Source organism: Paramisgurnus dabryanus, chromosome 18 (assembly GCF_030506205.2).
Source record: "Paramisgurnus dabryanus chromosome 18, PD_genome_1.1, whole genome shotgun sequence".
Lineage (NCBI taxonomy): Eukaryota > Metazoa > Chordata > Actinopteri > Cypriniformes > Cobitidae > Paramisgurnus > Paramisgurnus dabryanus.
This window is the reverse complement of record NC_133354.1, coordinates 28229615-28253277: the sequence shown is the minus strand read 5'-3', so window position 1 is coordinate 28253277 and position 23663 is coordinate 28229615. Positions and strand designations below refer to the sequence as shown.

The window sequence follows — 23663 nt, the reverse complement described above, 5'->3', positions numbered from 1 at the left end:
TTCCGCCGAATGGCGCTGTGCGCACAGTCGCACATTATTTTAGAAAAACAATATTATGCTTATGAAAATAATAATCTTTAAATCAGGGGTCTCCAACCTTTTTGTGAGCAAGGCTACCACAATGGATAAAACGATCTGGAAACTACTTTTTTAATATAGGCTACTCAAAACCTTTTTGTTTTACTTTTTTATTTTATTTAACTTGTTGTTTTGTTTTATCATTGTTTAAAATGTTAACATTCACAAAAGAAGCTAATATAAAAAATAATAAATATTCAAATTGAGGTTTTAAATAGAAAGTGCTTTGGCAGGCAACCTACACGTTTATTCAAATATCACATACTTAAATATCTATCATTTTTGTTGTTATAAATAGACCAACACACTTGTAAAAGGAGACCATTTAAACATTAGTATAATGAGGTCTTTCCTTGGCCAAACTGACATAAATTTGTTAAATGTCTTCTTATTAATAGTAGTAGTATTAATAATAATAAAATAACTGCACACAAACAGCATATCAAATTTGCATGACACTTTTTACAGACATAACTTTTAATGCGAAAATTCAATAAATTACATTACTTAGTGTTCTTAGATTATTACAAAATAGGGCATAACAAGAGAGGAATTATTTGAAAAAGTGGTGAAATGAGCTGCTACAAAAAAAAAACACAAGTACACAGAACACAATATAATAATCTTTTAAAGCAAGACTTTCTTGGGCACATTAAAAGGATTATTTACAATAATATACAGAATTGGTTTTTCAGTTGAATTACAGAACGTATGTGGACAATATGTAGAAGTGTGGTTATACACATCGGTAACGGTATAAACAATCATCAGCTATGGAAAGATCAAGTTTATTATAATGTTTCAAATGTGTTAAATGTTAACTTAATGCACAAGCTCCAGCTGATTGGATGTGAACGGTAAGACCCCACTAACATAATACGCAATGCCAAGTGACAGCAGACAGATAACAAGGAGAAGTAAGAGAACTCTCCAGAAACCAAGATCCTCCACAAACTCCTGCCATGTGGTTCGGAAGCTGGACAGCATGCCATCGCTGTGATGTAAGTGTGGGTTGAGAAGAGAGTGACTTTCCATGGCACTGCATGAGATACAACAGACGAAATGAGTGAGGACATTAGAGGATCAAATAGTGTCTTACAAAAACAGATTTACAGCCACAAGCTCTTACACAGAGATGATTGAAATCTTAGTTTTATAGTAAGATCAGTATAGTAGTAAGTTTTTCCGAACATAGCCATTGAGAAAGGTAACGGTTTCCTCTTCATATACCTGTTGATCTTGGTGTTTGCAATTTGATTTTGACGTTGTTTTAAATGGTTGCTATTGCACAAATTTTACCTTTCATTTTCAGCAATGTGCATCTTCTCCAGACTGGAATGTATGCTACGATTGAAGCCCTTCACTTCCTGCTCCTCCAGTCCCTCCAGCAGACGGAGCGCATCCTTTTTTACCCCACGTCTCTTGGCCAACACCAATGGAGTTGCTCCGTTGTGATTACTGTTTAAATTTTAAACAAAATGCTGCATTTTATTTAAAGCAGAAAATACCAAAAGATTGATCTATGCATTGTTGTGACATAAATTCTGTTGTATTTGAATACAGCAATTATTTTAAAACTATTGTAAATATTGAAGGACCATGATACCCCCACTAACATTACTTTTTGCTTAAGAGCAAAAAGACACTGACCAGATATCAATCTTGAGGCCGTTGGACACCAAAAACTGAATGGTATCGACATGTCCACACATATGCAGTGCTGTGTTGCCCTGGGAGTCGGTGGCAAGCAGATCAGCACCAAATTTATGCAGCAGACGGCAGATCTCAACGTTTCCCCGAGCAGCGGCCAGGTGCAGACCGGTCCGTCCGCGGCAGTCCCGTGTGTTGGGGTCAAAGCCCGACTCGAGCAGACGTTTAGCGTGAGCTACATCACCATCAATACAGGCCTGCAGGAGAGGAACGGTGGTCTGCAGAGAGTCGTTGATGAAGATGTAGGACATTTTGCACGGGCTATCTGAAATTTAGAAATAAAGATTACAAATTTGGTAGTAAATGTGACACAATAACAGACCAAAAAATGCAGAATTTGACCTAAAACACAGCTAAAATTTTTACTAAATCATGTATAGTTAAGGCCTATACATTCATTGAATATTGAAAATTACAAGAAATATTTGTAAAATGTGTCCTTTTAGTTATACTAGAGATGCATAACGATTAATCGCGATTAATCAATGGCAGAATAAAAGTTTTTGTTGACATCACATATGTGTGTGAACTCTGTATAATAAATATGTATATATAAATATGCTCACATGCATGTAGAATTTTAAGAAAAAAAATATATTTAAATATTAAGTATATAAATTATACAGAAATATACAAAAAATGTATATACACATGTAAACATTTCTTAAATATATACATGCATGTGTGTGCATTTATCTATACGAATTTTTTATACACAGTTCACATACATATATGATCTAAACAAAAACTTTTGTTCTGCTAAAGATTAATCGCGATTAATTGTTATGCATCCCTAAATTCTACATAAAGCTTATTTAAAGATTTGATATATATTTATCTTTTAATACTATTTTGTATGTAAATCTATGTTTATTTATTATTGTTTGGTTTTATTATTTGTACTTTTTAAAATTGTATTACGTTGCATCATAGATGAGATATGAATGTCTGCCCTGTTCATGTCTGCTCTTGTTTTTTATTCTGCAATAAAAACATATAGACACATACATTTCAACAAATCTTTGATATACTATCAAGACTGATTACGATTTTAATGTAGAAAACAACAGAATAACGTTACTGTTTCTAAAACTCAGGACCAAATACACTTTCAGATTAGATAATGAAATATGGTTTACTACGTCACAGCAATATTAATCGCTGCAGACCTATTTTGTCATCATCAAAAATAAGCGGATACTTTCAAGAAACGAAAATATAAGATTTTTGTCTGTGGTCATACTAGCTAACGGTTAGCCAAGCTAGAAATAAACCAACAAGAAAAACACATTACAAATGCAATCAATAATCCCATCTAATCCCATCCTTTCTGAGATAGACGAGTGTTTATCAATACCTCAGTGTGACGGATCAAATGTGTGCTAAAAATACTTCGTTTCCGACCCCCTTTTTTTAGCTTCGACAAAAACAAATGTACGACGCAAAAAAGATAAAAGACTACGGGACCATCATGCTGTGCAATATTTTGATGAAGTCCAACTTCCGCGTTTCAACGTCAAAGCTGGTACATGTAGTTTTCATGCTGATTTTCCGTACCAGGGCGAATACGACGAGGACATCATTACCCACAATGCAATGCGTTGTATTTGTATCGCTGACTTTAAACGCCGATGACAGTACAGGATGGAGGCAGGTAGGGAATTTATAGACAAATATAGAAAAAACATCAGCAGTTTGACGATTTATTAAGCCGATCATATTTAGGCGATGTTTTAAGTTATCACAGCGCCGACAGCGGTTCAATAAGATCTGCATGTGCCTCTACAACTGAAACATTTGTAACTGAGTTTTAAGTTTTCTCATTGTTCTCTAGTGGCCTTTGAATCTCTTACTTTCATTTTATATCAGCTGGGTTCACTGGTCTGCCCAAAGCAGTTTTGTTTACTGTTGTTTATTTCGGATCACAACAGTTATTACTGCGTTCTGGTTACATCTCTGACAAAAACAACCACTATGTACCATGGTTATACTATGTTAATGTGGTAAAACCATGGTTTCTTGGATATGTACCATGGTATTACAGGGCATGTGCCATGGTCATAATATGTTTTGTCCATGTGTTATTTTAACACCATAATTTATTGAATATGTAACAGTGATATTATCATGTTTCTGGGGATCATATCATGTCATGGTCATGAATATGATATGTTATGTATCAGTGTACCACATATCTTATGCAATCACTATCACCTGGTACCATGATATCGCCATAGTATTTTTATAAGAGATTTCAGTGTTGTTGTACCACTGCCGACCAACCTACTAGTGCTTTTTTTCTGATGTGATGATGATGTTAACTTTTCAGGATTGTCACAAAGCTGCATTTAATGCATTTGGTGTTGATGTTGTCACATGTGATTTCAGTTCTAGCCAAGTATGAGAATAATATCGTGTTCGAGTATTTAGAAGACTTGCCAGAATCGGATGAGCCGGTATGGATTTTGGGAGTGTGTTACAATACTAAAACAAGTAAGGATTCATTTATCTTATGCAATTTTGCCAATTGATGAGTTAACTAAGTGAGCTACCTACATGTTCATTAACCCATTATTCACATCAAAATATAGTTTGGTGTTTTATAGGTTTAAAAACAAAGTATTTTTAAGTATTTTTTACAAAGTTGTAAAGCTGTGGTCAGCTGTAAATAAAAGTGCATTGTCATTTTGATAAAGTAATATGTAGTTATACTTTTCAAAAAAGTTGTCTTGTTAGTATAAAAAAGTATAACATTTTAAAATGTCACTTTATTGTTTGACAAACTGAGCAATTTTGCCTGTGTATTGTCCCACTGGTACGCATGTTACCAAGAATAAAGCATCGTTTTAAAACATTTATATTATGTACTTAAGGAAAATTGAGATTAAATAGATAAAAGATATGAATTTTCATGAAAGTTTCCCTTCATGATCCCAGACAAAGCAGAGCTGCTCTCAGACGTGCGATCAAGACTGTGGTTTACATACAGAAAAAAGTTTTCGCCCATAGGTAAGTCTGCTTAGACCAGTTTTTGTTTGTTTTACCGTTCAAGAGTGGGGTGAATCTGAAATGAAACAAAACCAGGACTTGTTCATGGGTTGTTGATTAGCTCACTGTGTGCACTTCATTTGATGTCTACAGGAGGAACAGGTCCTTCATCAGACACAGGCTGGGGCTGCATGCTACGATGCGGACAGATGATTCTTGCACAGGCTTTGCTCTGTAGGCACCTTGAACGTGGTAATTGAACATCTACCAAATTAATTTTTTTTTAGTAGCCAAGGTCCAAAGCAATTAGTGTTTTAAATTAAATCATTCTAAAGTCTTGGAATATAATGATGCCATTTGATTGTATAGGATTGTGCATGTTTGGTGTAACTGCTTTGTAAAAGTGCTTTACTCTGTGTTCTAGATTGGCGATGGGATCCAGAAAAGCATCAGCCTAAAGAGTATCACCGTATCTTGCGCTGTTTTCTTGACAAGAAGGATAGCTGCTACTCCATCCACCAGATGGGTGAGGATAATACAATGGAGTTCAAAAGTCTAAGGCCACATTAAAATATCAGATTTATAAATTTTTTGGTTTAAATAAATCTTGATATCACCAAAAGGACTGAAAAATGTAAAACAGCCAAATTTGTTATATAAAGAATAATATAGTTATATAAAAGTACTGCTGCTGTATAGCTCAGTGGTGGAGCAGTGCAAAACGTCATGGGTTTGAACTCTGGGAACACACGTTGGTAAAATGTTTACCTTGTAATTTGGATAAAAGCGTCTGCCAAATGCATAAATATAATAAAGTATCTCTAAGAGGCTGTTTGCACCTGGTATTAAGATGCGTTTTGGTCGATCGGATCACAAGTGGATAACATAGACACATTCATGTTTACAATCTGTCTCTTTTGTCCAATTTCAACTGCTTCAGTCATGAGGGGGTGGTCTATGGGCGAGTCATTAAAGATGAGCGGGATAAATGAGGGGTTTAAATTGACTCACACTAAAATTACGTTAGAGTCCACCGGGGTAGAGCTTTTGCTTTAGTTTTAAAGCCTAAAGATTGCGCTGAACACTGTGGGTTTGCGTTAAAAGTCAGGTCCGATGTAAAAATGTTGTGCTTGGTACATCACACTGGATTAATAGTAAAAGTGAATGACGTGTTCTGTTTGTGTAGCTCAGATGGGTGTTGGAGAGGGTAAGTCTGTTGGAGAATGGTACGGTCCAAATACCGTGGCACAAGTGCTCAAGTAAGTATAATTATACTGTGTTGTTTAATTGTTGTATAATCATCAGTTGTCCTTGTTCACCTAAAAATATAATTTCTGTAATCATTCACTTTTTCTCAAGTGTTTTTTATGCACGAGGTTTAAATAACTTACAACTACAACTATTACCTGAGGCCTAGTTCACACGGACACAGATATTTCATAACTGTGACTTTTTTATGCGGTTTAGTCGTTCGTCCACATGAAAACACAGTGGCACTGAAACCGAAAATGTTTTAAAAATCCCTGCCAGGGCGACGATTTAAAAAAAAACGCCGGTTGCAGTTTTTTTTTGTGTAGACAGTAAAACTGGGTTTTTTGCCTTGCGATGTCACTTTTGTTAGGCATCTGATTGGCCAAGGTGGCTTTGCTATTTAGGTTATATTGCCGCCTGTTGGCGTGGCATGCTCTTGAAAGTGCTTGATAGCGTGTTTTTGCTTTTCATGAGGACTGGGATTTCTTTTAAACCGGGCATGTGTGGACGGGATGTTTTTTGGCGGAAAAACGCAGGTTATAAAAATACCTGTGTCGATGTGGACTAGGCTATGAGAGCTATGCCATAAATTTTGGAAATTTCACCATCAATAATAACATTTCAGATTTTGGTCTGTTGGACACAAAACAATTATATTGCTTTAGAATACCTAGAAATCATTTTATGACACTTTTGTATTGTACACTCAGATATAAGGTACAAAAGTTGTCACTTTACCTTTTCAAAAAGCACACTGTTGTACCTAAAAGGTGCATATTGGTACTTTAGATGTATATACTGGTACCTCAGACGTACATTTCTGTGCCAAAATGATACATATTAGGACCTGTCCCAGTGACAACTTTTGTATCTTTTTTCTGAGAGTGTAGTTTTGTAATTTATTCAACTTGACAGCCCTAGTATCTATTTACTATCTCTCATAGTATTCAATACGGCAGAGTAAAGACTTTTCTGTTCTGTCTTATTTACTTAAAAATGTCAAATGGGTTTGTAATGGGAGTAATCATAACAGATTCATAAACATTTTTATTTTTAGGTCAACTGTCCCTTTAATCCTCATATCTTTTTGTCGGCAGGAAACTTGCTTTGTTTGATGATTGGAATTCTTTGGCTGTGTACGTGTCAATGGACAATACGGTTGTTATTGAGGACATCAGTAAGTGTTTTTTCTTTATATTAGAGTTAAATTGTATATGAGCTCAGTTATTTCGTAGCATTTATATCTGTGGCCTCACCCCTACTGTATTTCCAAACCTAGAGAAACAGTGTCATCAGCCACGCTATGAAAGCAGGTCCAGGGCCGGTCCCTGTAGCCAGGGTGAGGTCTCGGTGTCCGGCCAGAGCTGTTCAGAGGGCCAGGGAAGAGCCATTCAGCCAAAAAGGCCCCTGGACTGGAGGCCCCTGCTGCTGTTGATTCCTCTCCGGATGGGTATCAACAACATCAACCCGGTTTATATTCAGGCCCTCAAGGTACGACACAGACTTAGAATTGTTTTTGTAATCTTGATGGATTCAGTTATGATTTAGATTGAAGAAACACTTCTTTAAAGATATCAGTATTCCACTTTGTGTCCAAACAACATATTAATAAGACACTTTTTAATTTGCTTTTAAGTATTTCTTGTTTTGTATTTTCTTTAGGAGTGTTTTAAAATGCCGCAATCATGTGGTGTTTTAGGAGGAAAGCCCAACCTGGCCTATTATTTTATTGGATTTATTGGTGAGTGGGTTTTTTAATTCGTTTTTGAATCCATTCATATATTTTAGGGGGCGGTTTCCCGGACAGGGATTAGACTAGTCCTAGACTAAAATAAATGTAAGAGTTTTCCAAACTGAATACAGCTTGCACTGACATATCTTAAAATACATCACTGCCCTTTGTTTGTTAAAATTAGTTATTTTTCCTAATTAAGCTAAACCCTAGTCCTGGCTTAAGCTAATCCCTGTCAGATAAACCACCCCCAGATGTTCCTGTACTGTATTTTGATCAGTAGAGTATTGTGTTAGTAATGCAAAGGTTGTGGCTTCAATTTCCAGGAAAATGCATAATAAATTCAACAATTCAAGCCATTTTGGATAAAAGCGTCTGCCAGATGTCTAAGGCCCCATTTACATTGCATGTTTGAAGTGACTCGAATTCAGATTTTTTTCCTCATGTGGCACAATTGGGATATGACCGACAAACAATTAAGCAGGAAAATCGCATATATTCCGATATTCTTTGATCGGTTTCAGGCCTCATTCATATGTGGAAATAAATCAGATATGAATCTGATACATGCATTCGCGTCCGCAATGTAAGCAGACAGATTGGACATTTCCATGTCAAGAGAGGTGTCATTAAAAAATTAACATGACACCACCTGCGATCACACAACTTTTCTTAGCAGCTTAATGGAGGACGACGGCTCTGCTTAGTGTAGTAATGTTGAAGTTTTATGTGTTGTTACAGAAATAAATCTTTATATTCTTGTAGAATCATTTGTTTGTGTCCATTGCATATTGTGACATTATCAGGGTCTATGCTGTTCTGGGTCAGTATGTCTACTAGGGCTGGGTATCGATTCAGATGTCCCAGATCGATTCGATTTCGATTCAAAAACTATCAAATCGATTCGATTCCGATTCTCAATTAAATTTTCGATTCAGGTTCTCAGGTAAGTTTTTATACTCGATTCTCCATTCAACTCAATGAATATAGATTTAATACAAATACTATATTAATAAAAAAGAACAGTGAACAGCAGTTTACAAGTGGGTAATTAATAAAAAGAAATTAAAAGCCACAACACGTCTTGCTTGCGAAATCTAAAATGCTTCCATTCCTCCGTTCAATGTTTGCGGAAATAAATATGAAAAAAAAATCGATTCTGCTCTTTGAGAATCGATTTTTAATCAACCACGTTTTAAAAAACGATTAATCGAAAAATCTTTTTTTTTTTTTTTGCCCAACCCTAATGTCTACCTTGAATTGTTTTGCCAAGTGTTTATGGTTATATCAGATACAAGTCGCTTTTAAAAGTTGATGCAAGCAGGTCGTCAAAAAAATAAATCGGATACAGGCAACAAATCGGAATTGGGTATCAAGATTTGAAGTGTAAATCCAGCCTTTATGTACATCTTGACATTGTAGTTACAGAATTCTTCGTAATAAAATTTCAATAGTGAATCAACTGTGTCAGGCTGTGGTTTTGCAGTTAGCCCACATGGTTTGGTTATTCTGGAAATGTGAGTAATTTCGTTTTAAAGGATTGTCTTATGCTCGCTCATCATATGTGTCTTTGTCCTGAACAGATGATGAGTTGATCTATCTGGACCCTCACACCACCCAGCAGGCCGTGGAGTCTGAATCCAACATTGTTGTGGATGATCAGAGCTATCACTGTCAGAGGACTCCACACCGCATGAAAATCACAAACCTGGACCCTTCTGTCGCAGTGGTGAGAGCTCAAACAATGTCAAAAGGCACTTTTGAGGGTCACGTAAATTTGCTGAAATTAAACATTTGTAACGATGCTGTTCAGTTCAATTTCTCCTCTTTTCAATATCTAGTATGTTTTCTAGCCAAATGTTTTCAATAGCAGGTGTTTGCATAGGTGTAGTTTAGGGCTGCGTCCGAAACCGCATACTGTATAGTAGGTACGGAATAAGATGAAGTACCTACTTACTTGCCGTTAAAACAGTAGGTACTGTATAGTATGAATGACATTCGGACGTACTACATCCGCCATGTTGCTACATCACGTGACATACGTCGTCATCACGTCATGTCATTCCAGCGCGAAAACTGCAGAATGCCTCTTCTTCTTCGTTGGATAACTCCTCTCCCGGGGCATCATGGGATAGTGAAGTGTCCATCGTATGCACACTGCAAAATCTAACCGGAAGTAGTAGGTCATCCGGGTACTTTTCGCGTACTGTTTTTCGAATACCATGTATTCGGACATACTACTCGCCTCGCCTGCTGCTTTTCGCGTACTTATACCGTAGTATGAAGTAGGCGGTTTTGGACGCAGCATAGGTTTTTATTTGTCAAAATGGAAATGACAATAACTGTTTGTTTGCCACTAGGGTTTTTTCTGCAGGACTGAGGCGGACTTTGACAGCTGGTGTAAGCTGGTTCAGCAGGTAAGACTGTCACATATTGTTCCTGTTAGTTGTACACGCTTACATTGTCAAGAAGTGAGAGATTGGGCTAGATGTGATCATTAAGGCTGATTTATACTTCTGCATCGGACCTACACCGTAGCCTCTATGCTGTGGGTCTCCAACCCTGTTTGGGAGGGCACCTGTCCTGCAGATTTCAGTTTCAACCCCAATTAAAATCACCTGAACCCCCTAATCAAGTAGTTCAGGAATACCTAAAAATTAGAGGTAGGTGTGTTGGTGTGGGGTTGGAGATTACAGGACAGATGCCCTCCAGGAACAACGTTGGAGACCCATTCTCCACGCCATAGGCTGCACGTCCATTTTTATTTATATTTCTGTCACTGTTTGCGTGGACATGCTAGTAGGCAGTGGGTACGGCACTTTTGTAACCTACCGTATCAAGGCAAAAGTTGAAGAAGAAGGTGAACGTGATTTCACCAAGTAGGATGTGATCCTGGATCAACACCATTGTTGGTCCTGGATCAACATTTTCATTAACCAATCAGATGTTGATCCAGGATCACATCTTACTTGGTGAAATCACGGCGACCAAAGAGGAAGCAGCTTGTTGTGTACATTGTTGCAGAAGCATCATCAGTGATGAAGGTAAATAGACAGCGATTTGTTGCGGCTCGTGTTGTTAAATATCGCTCCTCAACTCTTGGTCGTTTATGTTTTTACCGTCGCAAGGGGAAATGCGTATCGCAAGCGGAGACCAATCACAGCACTTATGGTCCGTGTAGATTTGAAACATCAGAAACTGCATACTTTGACAATACTTACTCTTCAACTGTTAAATCTGTACTTTCTATATAGTATGAATATGGGTAGTGTGAATGAAATTTCGGACGTACTATATCCGCCATGTTGATACATAATGTGACGCATCATCATCATAAGAACAAGTGAGCCGTTAACTTTGAGGCTGTTAAACAAGTGCAATAACCACAAGGAACAGCTGTTTTTTGCATTTGAATATAGCTGCGTTAATGCTTTCTGACGTTTTTGTAACCTCTCCTTAATTTTCTTCATTGGGTGACTCCTCTCCAGGGGGCTCACGGGATAGTTAAAGTGTCCCATGGATTGCACACTTCAAAATCTGGCTTTTTGCCTTCTGTTTTTCGAATACTATGAATTCAGACATACTCCTTGCCTACTGCTTTTCGCCTACTATATATAGTACAATGCAAAAAATGACTTTCTTACTTAATATTTTTGTCTTGTTTTCAATACAAATATCTAAAAAAAAATCTTAAATTAAGACAATTAAATTAGTTTTAAGACAAAAAAAAATGTAATTGAATTTGTGCTTAAAACTAGCAAAAAATAAATGTCAATGTGGTAAGAAAAAAAATCTTCTTTTAAACACTTAATTTACTCATCTGGATTTATTTAAAAAAAATGTTTGTACTGAAAACAAGACTAAGAAAGGAAGTAATTTTTCCAGTGTGGGGAAGTAGGCGGTTTCGGATGCAGCAATTGTTAAATTTTGTATGTGTCAAGCTTTGACGTAGGGTATGTGTCTATGCGTAGGCTAGGCCGTACATTTGACGCAGAAGTATAACTTGTGCTTTATGTGTATAACATTTAAAAATGGTTACAATGCCAAAATCTTAGTAGCCCTAAAAGCAGGCTTAATATTTACTTCTTAGCCAAATATATTTGTGCTCGCTCTGATTTTTTTCTGTGATTTAAGGAGCTCCTCAAGAAGAGAAACTTGCGTATGTTTGAGCTGGTTGAGAAACATCCATCTCATTGGCCTCCGTTTGTTCCCCCCACCAAACCAGACGTGCAGACCACAGGAGCAGGTACTGCAACATACTAAATAATAATCTAGGAGTGTTTTATACAGTATTTCTTCCCACTGTTAACTTGCTGTATGTACCCGACCTGAAATAACCCAAATCACTTTTTACCCGAGCCTGATGTCCATAAATTATTTTTTTTTTTTAAAGAAAGACCCGACCTGAGACAAACCCAAGAAAATTAGACCCGCGAGTCCGACACGAACCAATGAAAATAATTTTTTTTACCGGACTGGACCCAAATAAACAGCACCAACGTGTGTGCAGTCTGCATCCCGGCACCCACCAGTCAGACAGACCCGGTGGCCTCTTAAACAATTTGGTCCGCTGCTAAATTTATTTTCCTTTGTTTTCTGACGACGACACCAAGATTACCACTAAAATGTGCATTCAAAATTGATTGACAGGTCTGTCTCAATGTAAATTAACATAGCGCTCTTGGCAAACAGAGGGAGGGTTGAAAAAGGACTCGATGCACATACGCAAGATAGTTTGGGTTTTCTTGGTTACGGCCAAAACAAATTCATTTTAAATTATGCCCATATTATTACACCCAACCCGTGTCCGAGAAACACATGAAACTTTTCAGGTCGGACCTTGGCTTTTCAGATCGAAGTGGACCCGTGAAGACCCCTAATTTACATGCTCAGCATCCAGTGAAATCCCAATGGATTCTTGCCTGCATTTCTTTACTCACTATTGTGCTTTAAGTGAGGAATAATTGACGGCGGGCCGTTGAATTATAAGAAAATAATGCACACCCAAGGTGGTTTTGCGGCACGATGCGGGTGTGCATTATTTTCGAATAATTCAAATAATTCCGCTTATATCACGGTTACCAAAAAGATTGCTCTGGTGCCTATTTTAGAGACATTTTAAAGGTTAGGTGTGCGGTTATTAAATAATAATCTACACCCACGGAATACTCAACCAATCAGAATAAAGCATTCAACAGACCCGTGGTATGAAGTATAATAATTGTCCGTACCTTTGTTTCCATTAGAGTTCATTGAGTCTCCAGACAAGCTTTTTGAGTCGGAGGAGGAGTTTGAGATCCTAAACGTGTGATCTCCATCTCACTCAGCTGATCAACCAATGAGAGTCCTGGCTGAGGAGGCATCAGAGATGTTCTTCTGCGTTACATTGCACAAGTGCCTCAGATCAACACCAAGCACAACACGATCACTGTACAAGTAAACAAAGCAAACAACAGCCAGGACAGTACCAGACTGACACATCTACTGTCATCATAAATGAGCCTGTGCCGTTTTAAGTTGATCTGCGGTTAGCAGGACAACCAAGCCAAGGATCCCTGTAGCAACCCTGTGTGACATTTAGCCTCATTTGGAGGCTCAGACTTGTTTTTAATTTTCAAAAAAAAAAGCTATCAGGACTGTCAATTCAATTTGCATGAACTTTATTGTAATGTTTTACAGAACGGTGCATGAGGATGATATCTTTACAACCTCAACACAGTCTACCTCCTGACTGCAGGAGACGGCAAATATGCAGACATCTTTTATTCAGTGTTATTCGAGGAAAGAAATAACCTTAATGGTTACATAAGTGCCTATCTCTTTGACATATTTATGTTTTTGTTTCTGACTGGTAAAGGTGATGTTTCCTTTCCTTATTAAGATGGGTTAATGATTTACCCACCCCTGCACACTTGTGTAAATATGGCTTCATATTAAGATATTTAAATACATTTAGCAAGACTTGGATTTGTCTTATCACTTTTTAAAACGATAAACTGTAAAGCTACTGTCCCTTTATAATAATGATATCTTTGTATCAGGTTAATTCTTCACTGTCTAAAAATGTATGAAATTATAAAAGTTATTTAATGTTTGTTAGTATTGGGAAATGTGACGGTCGCATACAAAGTCATTGTTACTAATAGTTTTTGGTTTTGGATTGTATTACGTAATTAAAAATGGATGTTTTATTATTAGATATTCATTATTACTATTATATCGATACAATTTTGTATACATTGGAAATCTTGATTTTGTCCAGTACAGGACTCTCAACTCAAATGCAAGGCTTTAAGAAAATATTGAAATGTAGTCTTAACAAGTGTTGGGGAAAGTTACTTTTAAAAGTAATGCATTACAATATAAAATTGCGTTACTTAGTTACTTTTCATGGAAAGAAACGCTTAAATTACTTTTAAGTTACTTTTGCATTACTTTTTCTTTGCTAAGGCTTGATCTGAAAATTTCTGCATTCAGAAATTGCATATTTTATCACAAAAAGGTTGAACTGTTCCCACACAGGCATGTACGCATAGAGTGCATAATGTGACTACGTTCAGTTTAATTCAGTGCATCATGTTTTTTATTGAATTAATTAAACTAAAAAACTAACTTGCATTACTTGTTTTAAAAAGTAACTCAAATATTAATGTGTACATTTAAAAAGTAATGCGTTACTTTACTCGTTACTTCAGAAAAGTAATATTATTACGTAATGCACGTTACTTGTAATGCGTTACCTCCAACACTGGTCTTAACAGGCAGCGTTCGAATTATGTCAAAGATTATGGGGGAGCTAGTCCCCCCCTTCATTGTAGGGTTGCCTTGATTTCACAAAGACAATTTTTGTTGGTCCTGGATCAATGTTTTAGTCAAAGAAACTTCAAATTACCCTTAACTCGAACCCTTATCATTTTTACTCATCAAATTAGTGTGAAATAATAGTTAGATCATTTTTTAAAGCCGCTTAACCAATCCAGCGTGAGGCTCACTTCAGAAATCTTTTGGATTAGTTTATTGCGAAATTGGGACGAATAATGGACAGTATTGCTTTGTGGCAGCGTAGCACGAGAATTTTAAATTCATGTAATATTTTAATAAAAACCAAGGGCTCGCCCAAATTTATATTTTTGTGCTTTATAGGGGGTCACTCAATGCTTACACCCCAGTCCCGTTGACAGGCCCACAGCAGTGTTGCATCACACTGAAAATGATAAACCACAAGCACACAACTCAGTCAGGGATACCTTGGCACTTTTTTATTGCAATAGCTCTATTACAAGCAAAACCCAATCTGATAAATATACACCAAAAATAAAATATAAAAATGTAGAACTGACCCCCCAAAAAAATCTCAAACAGCCTCATCCTTAAAATAATCCAAGGAGTTGCCGTGTAGCATGTTGACAAGAGATGGGATATCAAAAATTACAATATTTACAAAGGAAGACGGCGCTGATAATGGTTTACTTCAGTCGTGGTCATTAACGTATTTCAGCCCAATTACAAACTTTTAGCAAAAGTGTGTACTGACCAAATGAAATGCAAATTGTCAACACAGACTCTGCACGTCTGAAATTTTTTTCCCAACGCTTCCTTTTCAGTCATCGAAAGAAGGCAAACAACTCGGCACAATTCCAAACAAAATCAGTATCCCCAAACTATAACCTCAGTAGAGCCCCTAGTACAAAAAACACAAGCTTGATTATTTTTCTAGGCTGTCACTGTAGTTATTGTGTAGAAAAACTCCCAAGAAACGGTATACTACTGTTTTTCTCCATTTCACATTTTACTTACATTAAAGCAACGCAATATATCATGACACGATAGCATGACACAAAAGCTAGTCAAAGAAAGAGAGCGGCCACGCGACCGCTACCAAAACGAATGGAAAAATTCACTGACGTGTCCCAACATCATCTGGACTACTACTGTAAAGCGTACACATCTTACTACACAGCTTTCAATCACAACCTCGACCCGACATCTCTTCATATAAAGCTTTCAGGTACAAGCAAAAAAGGGACTAATAATTCTTGGTAAAAAAAAAACGCCCAAGAGTTGAGGGTAAAACAGGTGGTTTGAAGTTGTATATATATACACATTGAACTCCCCCTCACAGTAAGTACTATATTCATACGATTGCGATCACCAGCGATGCACTATACAAACTGTCCCGCGAACAGTGAACGTCACTGCGAAAGTTAAATAAATAAATAATCAATAAATTAACAAACAAAACAACAGGATGTACCATGTGGGGAATGCGAAGTAGCATGAAGTACAGTACCAGCTTCCTGCTGTAATGTGGCAGTTTATAAGACTAGTAGTAGTGAAATGCAAATAAGTTAACCTTAAGAAATAGTAAACATCTTTTTTTTTTTGTCTGTCCAGTGGCTACATCAAGGCCTAAAGATACTCCAAATCTATGTAAACAATGCTGGGTTGCATTTTAAATAAGGACAGAGAAACCATAAGTCTGTGGCGGTGATGGAAATAATAGTTTGCATCTCAATTGACCTCGAAGTCGGCAATACTTGATAGCACACTAATACAGGCAAGGATTTCGTAAGTATTTTCTCAATGGCATGAACAGGAGGTAGCATCCAGGTAACTTAGAAACACTGCGTCATCTAAAAAGTGCTCTTAAAAAAAGTGTCTTTACTTCTTTTTAAGCTTCGCAAATGCTCGGACTTTTGTATTGATCTAATTCAGATTCACAAACGGTATCGTTAGATGTTTTTTCGTGTGATATAAAAACCAACTGAGATGTACACAAAAAAATATAACAAAGTGGTCTTCACAGAAGTGGTCCGTGTGGCAAAACGAAACCCTTTTACAGTATGTGCACTGCAAGTGTAGGCAACTCAATGCTCCCTGAAAAAATATGAATTTTCTTTTATATATAAATAAGAAAATCAATACAACTAAGTGCGATGTGTGGCAAGTGTCTTGAGGAGTGAGGGATTATGGGAAGGTACCACTTAGTATCTGGCTCATTATACAAAATGATATTCAATATACAAGCTCCTCCTATTTACACAAATCTTTTAGATTTTGTGTGGAGAAACATAAACCTGTAACGCAAGAGCTATGATGAGCATTAAAAATACCGTACACACACGAAATTAAGTGCCAGACGTCTGGAGCTCACAGTTCGGATTTAGCGAACCCGCTCTAGTAAACAAGACCAAAAAACATTAACGTTCCTTTCAAAACGGACAAATGAACCGGTTGTTGAGGCAGTTATGTGGGAAATCCAGAGCATAAGAGGTTGTGCAGTTTCTCAGTTTTTGTTGTTGGAGGTCTGAGGAGAAGGTGGCGACTTCCTCTTCAGCATTCCAGAGTTCATCGGATTCTCAACGTCTCGACTCCCCCAGGGCATCAGCATATGACTCACTCAATCTGAAAGAGTGAGGAAACAGATAACACATATTATTGGTTTGGATATATGTATATAACATTTTTCGGTAATTGATTTAATGCAAATTTCCTAACTTCGTAATTGTCCTTACAAACTAAAAACCTTCCATATTGTCAGAAATCCATCATTGTGCAATCCAAACAAAGTGTTTTGTATGTGTGACCAGTGTGTGTGAAAATAAGTTAAAGTCTCACAATCTAATGATGAGATTTGAAGCATCGAATTAGATTTCACTAATTGATTTCTTTAACTCTGCAGTATTAAACTAGATGATTTTATTAAATCACAAATAAAAGACGTAAGCTGGGTTTTCACAGGGTCATATGTAGTACTGTATTACAACCGTCCAATCCAAACCCTTGGTGGGTGGAGCTTAATTAGGACCCAGGGGTTAAGTGTCCCATCATGGTGGTTATGATACATTTTTTTTGCTATAATACACCATATCTTAGACCTATTCCTGCCTATTATGATTCTTGTTCTCAGTGGTCTTCAACATGGCACCAGGTTGCCCACCAAAGCACATTCTTTTAAATTTTAATATATTTATTTATTACATTTAAACACTGATTAAACTGTCCAAATCGTTTTATCCATTATGGTAGCTCTTCCTACAAAAAAGTTGGAGACCCCTGAGCTAGATAAATCATATCTCATCCAGTTTAAAAAAAATTATATTATATATATTTATCTGTCATTTCAAAATAAATAAATAATATATTTATCATAAGGACTGGAGGATGTTGGACGATTGTAATTCATAATAATTTGAAGAAAAAGCAGCTGCATGGCTTCAATAAAGTGCAATTTTATATCAATCACTGCAGACAAGACAGGGTTGGTGATGATCATGATGAGTATTATCTTGTATTTGTTTATTACCAACAGGAAAATAGTGCTAATGTCACCACAGCTGTTATAAAGCCAGGTTATTATGTGTGTGCTTTATCCTTTCAAAAGGATAGTCCCCCAAAAATAAAAATTCTGTCATCATTTACTAACCCTAAATCTGAGTTTCTTTATCCTGTTGTACACAAAACAACATATTCTGGTAAATGATGGTTAACACACAGTACCCATTGACTTCAATAAGAGGAAAAACAAATACTATTTAATACCATCAACTGTGTGCTTACCATTACTTATCAAAACATCTTATTTTGTGCTTAACATAATAAAAAAAACTTATACAGGTTTAAACAACATAAGGTTGAGTGAACCCTCATCAACAACAACAAAAAAAGAGCTTAAAGTGATAGTTTACCCTAAAATGAACATTATGTCATCATTTACCCACAAACCGATCATGGGACCCATTCACTTCTATAGTAGGATAAAAATACTGAATGGGGCTCATGAACGGTTTAGTTACAAACATTCCCCAAAATATCTTCTTTCCTGTTCATCAGAACAAAGAAATGTATACAGGTTTGTAAAAACATGAGAGTAATTTTTGGGTGAACTATCCCTTTAAAATATTGCAGCATGCCTGTTGTTAAATGTGGACGGACAGGTGTTCAGGTGGAAACATTTACAGGATACCAAAAGCAAAAAAACAATGCACATTTAACAGACTATGAAGTCAATATTCAGAGAAGAGCAACTTAGTTTTTACTTATTACATCTTGATGGGCTACAACTTTCAAGTAAAGTTTTACTTGACTGTAAAACCATGTGAGCTCTGCCTCATAAAGGCAATCTGGTGTGAAGACAAGAGTATTTTTTGCAGCATGCATGTGAGTTTCTTTAATATCATACTTGCACATGACATCTCCGTGTCTACACAGTCCCTCTGTGCACAGGAAGTGCTCATTTACCCAGTGCAAAACAAACTTCATAAATCATATTCAACAAAAATAATGTTTCTGAAAACAAAAGAAAATGTATATTTCTAAACTGTCATGTGGAACGGACAGTTCTCGGCCGAAGTCTCTGTAAAAAAGGCTCATTTCATTAAAACAACAGTGAAACAAGGACAATAATGTGACACAAAATACTGTTTGCTTTACGTTACATATTGCAGTCTGTTAAAGTTACTCAACACTAAACTGTCTCCAGTCTCATTCAGACACAGACAAATTTGTCAATGTTACATGCAGATGCTTTTAGGGGGTTAGTTGCTGTCATTTATCTTGTAGCATAATGGGAGACATAAATACAACCAACCTTTTGAGGCAGTGGCATGTCCTCCTGACATGGAGAAGTCTATACCAGCATAGGCTTCGCTCTCCTGGAGGTTACTATGAGCTGGGTGTGGAGGGGGCGTGTCGTGTGTGACCCTGGGCACTTCTCTCAAGTCCAGAGCGATGTAGTTGAGGTAGCTGGATGAGGTGTTCTGGCGTGTTCCTCCGGTGGCAGAGTTTGCAAAGTCGGGAGAGGCGTCTGAATGCGACCACATGCTGTCAAAAGAGGTGGAGTTTTGCCACCTGCTTGTTTCGGGGTGATTCTGATTGGCCGTGTGCCTGACACCGCAACCGCTAGCAGAGGAACCAGGTGAGGGGATGAAAGTCTCAGAACTGTGTCGTCTCCTGCCCTGCGGATCGGCTCTGATGATCTTGGGCTCAGTTTGACTGACAGGTAGCCGTTCTGAGATACGGAGGTGCTGCATCGCTCTAGAGGGACTGCTGGCATCTCCACAACCGGTGTGATTTTTTTCGGGATCGAAATTAGTCGACGTCTGGCCGTAAGAGCATCCTAAGGGTCGGGCGTAGTTAGGGGGGTTCCATGGAGCTACGAGCGAGTGTCGTGGAGGGCGGTCTTTCAAAAGGCTGTCTATGTTTAGGCCTAAATAGTCATGGTCTGGTGAGGAGCAGCACATCTGGTAGCAAGGCTGAGAGGGTGGTGGGGTGGAGGGAGAGTTCACAGAGAGTGGGGAGATTGCAGTGTGAGAGGCACCAAAATTCATGTGGATGTACTCTCCTGGACTTGGTGGGCTTGGGGGCTCAACAGGGGACATGGGAACGTATTCAGTCTTTTCGCGCTTCTCTCGGGAAGGAGCTTTGTAGGAACGTGGCAGGGAGAAATAAGAGCTGTGGGATTTCTGACTGTCAGGTGAGGCTTGGGAAAAGCCCTCCGCCGCGGTCATTTGCACAGTCATGTCCATGTAGTCATCATACTCTGCCTGTTCTCTGCTGGAGGGGCTGTCACCAGGGAGCATCATCATATAGCCGTATCTGTCTGCTTGCTGTGAGGAACAAGCGTGAAAGTCCAGGGTGGCAGGGTGGTTCGTTCTGGGTTGCATAGGGATGTAATCTGTATTAAGAGAGGGAGCAATGCTGTACATCATAGGCATGTAGCCATCGTCTTTAGGCAGTTTCTTCTGACACTCAGAGCTGAGCAAAGGAGGCTTGTTTGGGTGATGTAATTCAGAGTAAGACTTATAGGCTGACTTCAGCAAGCACGAGCAAACCTGATGTCGTTTTGACTCTACAGGGCTTGGTTCATCTAAAGAAGATGAGGTTTGCGTTGCTTTTTGCTGCATGACACCTAAACCGCCGCCCAGCTTTGGCTTGGAGGAATGTGCTAGCTTAAGAAAAGTTCTTTCCATGTAACTGCTCTCCTCTTCAAAGGTTCTGGCCCCATCTTTATGCCAATCCATAGCCATGTATTCTGCCAGCCGGTAATCTTCTCTAATAGGTGGGGTGTTGCCGTGGGATTCGGGGGTGGTACAGCTCGCATGAAAGTACCTGAAGTCACACGGGCTGGGGCAGAACTCATCCGAGGAGTTGAAGCCTCCGTCGCTCGGGGAGCCGCAAATGGAGGAGCTTGAGGGGCGGGTGTGCGTGTCAGAGGCGGAGCCATGTCCACTGCTGCTGGACACACTGATGGGGCTGGTGGCAGACAGGAAGTGAGATACAGGAAGTGAAGCGGAGCGGGTGTGCTGGATCGAACCGGGCGAGGCGTGGGCGCAGCAGCTTCCACTTTCTTCCCGCCCCACGTTGAGAACAGGGGTGTTTAGGTGCACCAGGCTGCCCGTCCCGGAGCTGAGCGGCCGGTCGTGGGTGCCTTCACCCTCACTGGAGGTCCGATAACGCTTGCCCCTCCCTCCTTTAGTTTTCCCTGACGGCGGTGTGCCAGTCACAGAATCCGTCCTAGAGGGACGCTGCAGCCCAGTCTGGCTGGGAGGAAGGTTGCCGAGATGCCGGCGAGTGGTGATGAACGGTATGGGGTTCGACCCGGAGGACTGGCTTTTGCTTCGCGGCCTGAAGTCAGGAAAGGCCTTCAGAGCCTTCATAGTGTCCAGAATTGTCTCGTGCATGTTCTGTGCCACCACAGAGTCCTCGACTTGTACCCAGATTTCACCAGGGCCAATGGAAGAGGAGCGTCCGACTTCAATGAAGAAAAAGCTCTCCGAGTGGCCGCAGCGGCGAATGTTCATTAACGGCAGGTTCACAGCGGGCGTCTCAGAGTTCAGCTTCACCAGGTGAATAGTCTTGGCGGAAAGGCACAGACGGTACACCCCCATTAGATTCCTGGTCTGACCCAACCCTTTGGGCTTGACGTTGACCTGCCACACCTCCTTAAAAATAGTACCTGGCGAAATTGTCCCGTATCCATCGTCTAGTTCATCGGTGTCCAGCTGCCCCTTTTTGCCCTCCGTCATAAGTTCAGTGAGGGCCAAGTACCAATCCTCCTGCTCCTGCTCGTTTTCTGCCACCACTGCAAAATATTCATCTTTAGTATAAAGGGCAATGAGGTATTTGTTCTTAGCATCAGCCCTCTTATTAACCGTAAAACACTGGGAAAGGTAAATGACCCTCTTCGCGGGGCAAGTAACCCCGGTGGTGGCGGCTTTGAGCGCATTACGAAATTTTTTCTCGCTGTCATAGTATTCCAACCGACTGGGCCCCAGGTTGCTCGGGCCCCTCAGGACGAAGAACCTCTTGTGGCCGTGCTTCTGTTTTCGGAGATATCCGCACTTCCATATGTCCCTGTCTATGCCACCGGTGCAGACGGCAGCGGCGGCCAGGGCAGCAGCAGTGGTATCAGAGCTAAGCACACGACAGAAGGCAGAGTCGTGCACTTTGTACTGGAGGGGGGGCAGGTTTTTTCTCAATACAGCATCCTGGGGGCTCTCATCCGGGAACAGGTGATGCACTTTAAAGTGGTAAGGCGGATGGTACCTCCTCAGTGGCTGAGAATGCGAGGAGGCCGTTAAGTGCACGGGCAAACGGGAGCCGCTGTTATTGATTGAGGAGGAGGAGGACGGAGGCTCCCCAGCAGCACAAGAGATGTCGCCGTTGGTCGCGGTCGTTTTGGTGACAGTGCGACGCGGTTGCGCCTCCAGTGTCAACATGACGCCGTGATTCGGTAAATGTGGCCGTTCTTCCATGGGACAATGCGATGAAAGGTCACTTTACCGCCGCTTTACACAGATGCACGGCCCATTTTGTTGGCTGCGGGTTCGTACCTCCGATAGAATCACTGGCTCGTGTAATCCGCGCGGCCTTGCGATGTATCGCCCCGGTGATTATTCAGCACGACGAGCGCGACGAAACGTTGCGTCTTCGCAAAGCCTCCATCATCACTCGCTGCCATTATAAATCTTTATTTCCCCGCTTCACTCATGGTGGCTACACATCACTACAGCCCAGCGAAAACATCACGTGATACGCACGTCAGTGCACGGCGCGGGGTGAACGGGAACGGTCGGCACCTCCGATTGGTCCAAACGCGGAAAAGGCTGTGATTGATAAGACTCTGAACCAATGCGAGCCGTCGATACAGCAGCCGCGGTCTGCTGATTGGAGGGGAAACCCGTCGTCTGCCTCCGTGTGCAGACAGTGTTGCTAAAATAAATATCTTTGTAATGAGAATAAGGATGAAAAGCCAGAAGGCAGAGATGGAATAATGAAATGACAACGTAGTCGTCAGGGTGTGTTTTATGCAGTGTTAGATGAAGTCAACAGTATTGCGATGATACAGAATGCATTTTAAACACTGACAGGCACATCTCTCTCGCGCAAATGCAAGTGTTTGTTTATTTATTTTCACATTAGTTATTTTACATATTCATTTGTCATTATGCTAATGAAAATAAAGCAAACATTTATTTCCATACAGAATTGCATTTTCTTGACAGATGAGGTCACCAAGTTTACTCCAGGACATTATAAAGACGTCCACGGGGTTAAAGTCTGGACTCATTTTATGGAAATGATACATAAACATCTTTCCAGTATGGCTGTATAAAAGGTGTAAAAATGCACTGGATAAGTTAGGATTATAACCAGTGCCGGAATTGACAACATTTCGCCATAAACAAAATTACAAAAAGTATACAGTACATAAAATGAGTCCAGACTTTAACCCCGTGGACGTCTTTATAATGTCCTGGAGTAAACTTGGTGACCTCATCTGTCAAGAAAATGCAATTCTGTATGGAAATAAATGTTTGCTTTATTTTCATAATATGAATAAATATATACTATTTATTATAAACGGTTGAAAAATAATAGCATATAAAAATAGTATTGTGAG

At 39.3% G+C, this 23663-nt stretch overlaps 3 protein-coding genes across 4 annotated transcripts; 1 reads left to right on the top strand and 2 right to left on the bottom strand.

Annotated features, from left to right (window-relative positions):
• Positions 1-522: 522 nt before the first annotated feature.
• ankrd46a (ankyrin repeat domain 46a) lies at positions 523-3287 on the bottom strand. 2 transcript variants are annotated; one of them, XM_065287546.2, is made up of 5 exons: positions 3146-3272; positions 2710-2769; positions 1729-2053; positions 1378-1536; positions 523-1117 (listed from the first exon to the last, which is right to left on the bottom strand). In XM_065287546.2, exons 2-5 carry the CDS (start codon positions 2747-2749, stop codon positions 901-903), a joined length of 741 nt encoding a protein of 246 aa, XP_065143618.1. In that variant the 5' UTR covers positions 2750-2769; positions 3146-3272; the 3' UTR covers positions 523-900. The 2 variants fall into 2 exon arrangements, with proteins under 2 accessions (XP_065143618.1, XP_065143619.1); XM_065287547.1 differs by lacking the exon at positions 2710-2769 and having other exon boundaries at positions 3146-3287.
• Positions 3288-3381: 94 nt separating this feature from the next.
• On the top strand, positions 3382-13953 carry atg4a (autophagy related 4A, cysteine peptidase). The gene is made up of 13 exons (XM_065287545.1): positions 3382-3442; positions 4177-4281; positions 4726-4797; positions 4930-5028; positions 5201-5302; positions 5963-6035; positions 7125-7204; positions 7307-7518; positions 7690-7768; positions 9343-9488; positions 10120-10176; positions 11894-12005; positions 13006-13953. The coding sequence occupies exons 1-13, from the start codon at positions 3433-3435 to the stop codon at positions 13068-13070; spliced, it is 1212 nt and encodes a 403-aa protein (XP_065143617.1). The 5' UTR covers positions 3382-3432; the 3' UTR covers positions 13071-13953.
• Positions 13954-14996: 1043 nt separating this feature from the next.
• irs4a (insulin receptor substrate 4a) lies at positions 14997-23161 on the bottom strand. Its single transcript, XM_065287544.2, has 2 exons — positions 19350-23161; positions 14997-17164 (listed from the first exon to the last, which is right to left on the bottom strand). Exons 1-2 carry the CDS (start codon positions 22513-22515, stop codon positions 17160-17162), a joined length of 3171 nt encoding a protein of 1056 aa, XP_065143616.1. The 5' UTR covers positions 22516-23161; the 3' UTR covers positions 14997-17159.
• Between the last annotated feature and the right edge of the window lie 502 nt (positions 23162-23663).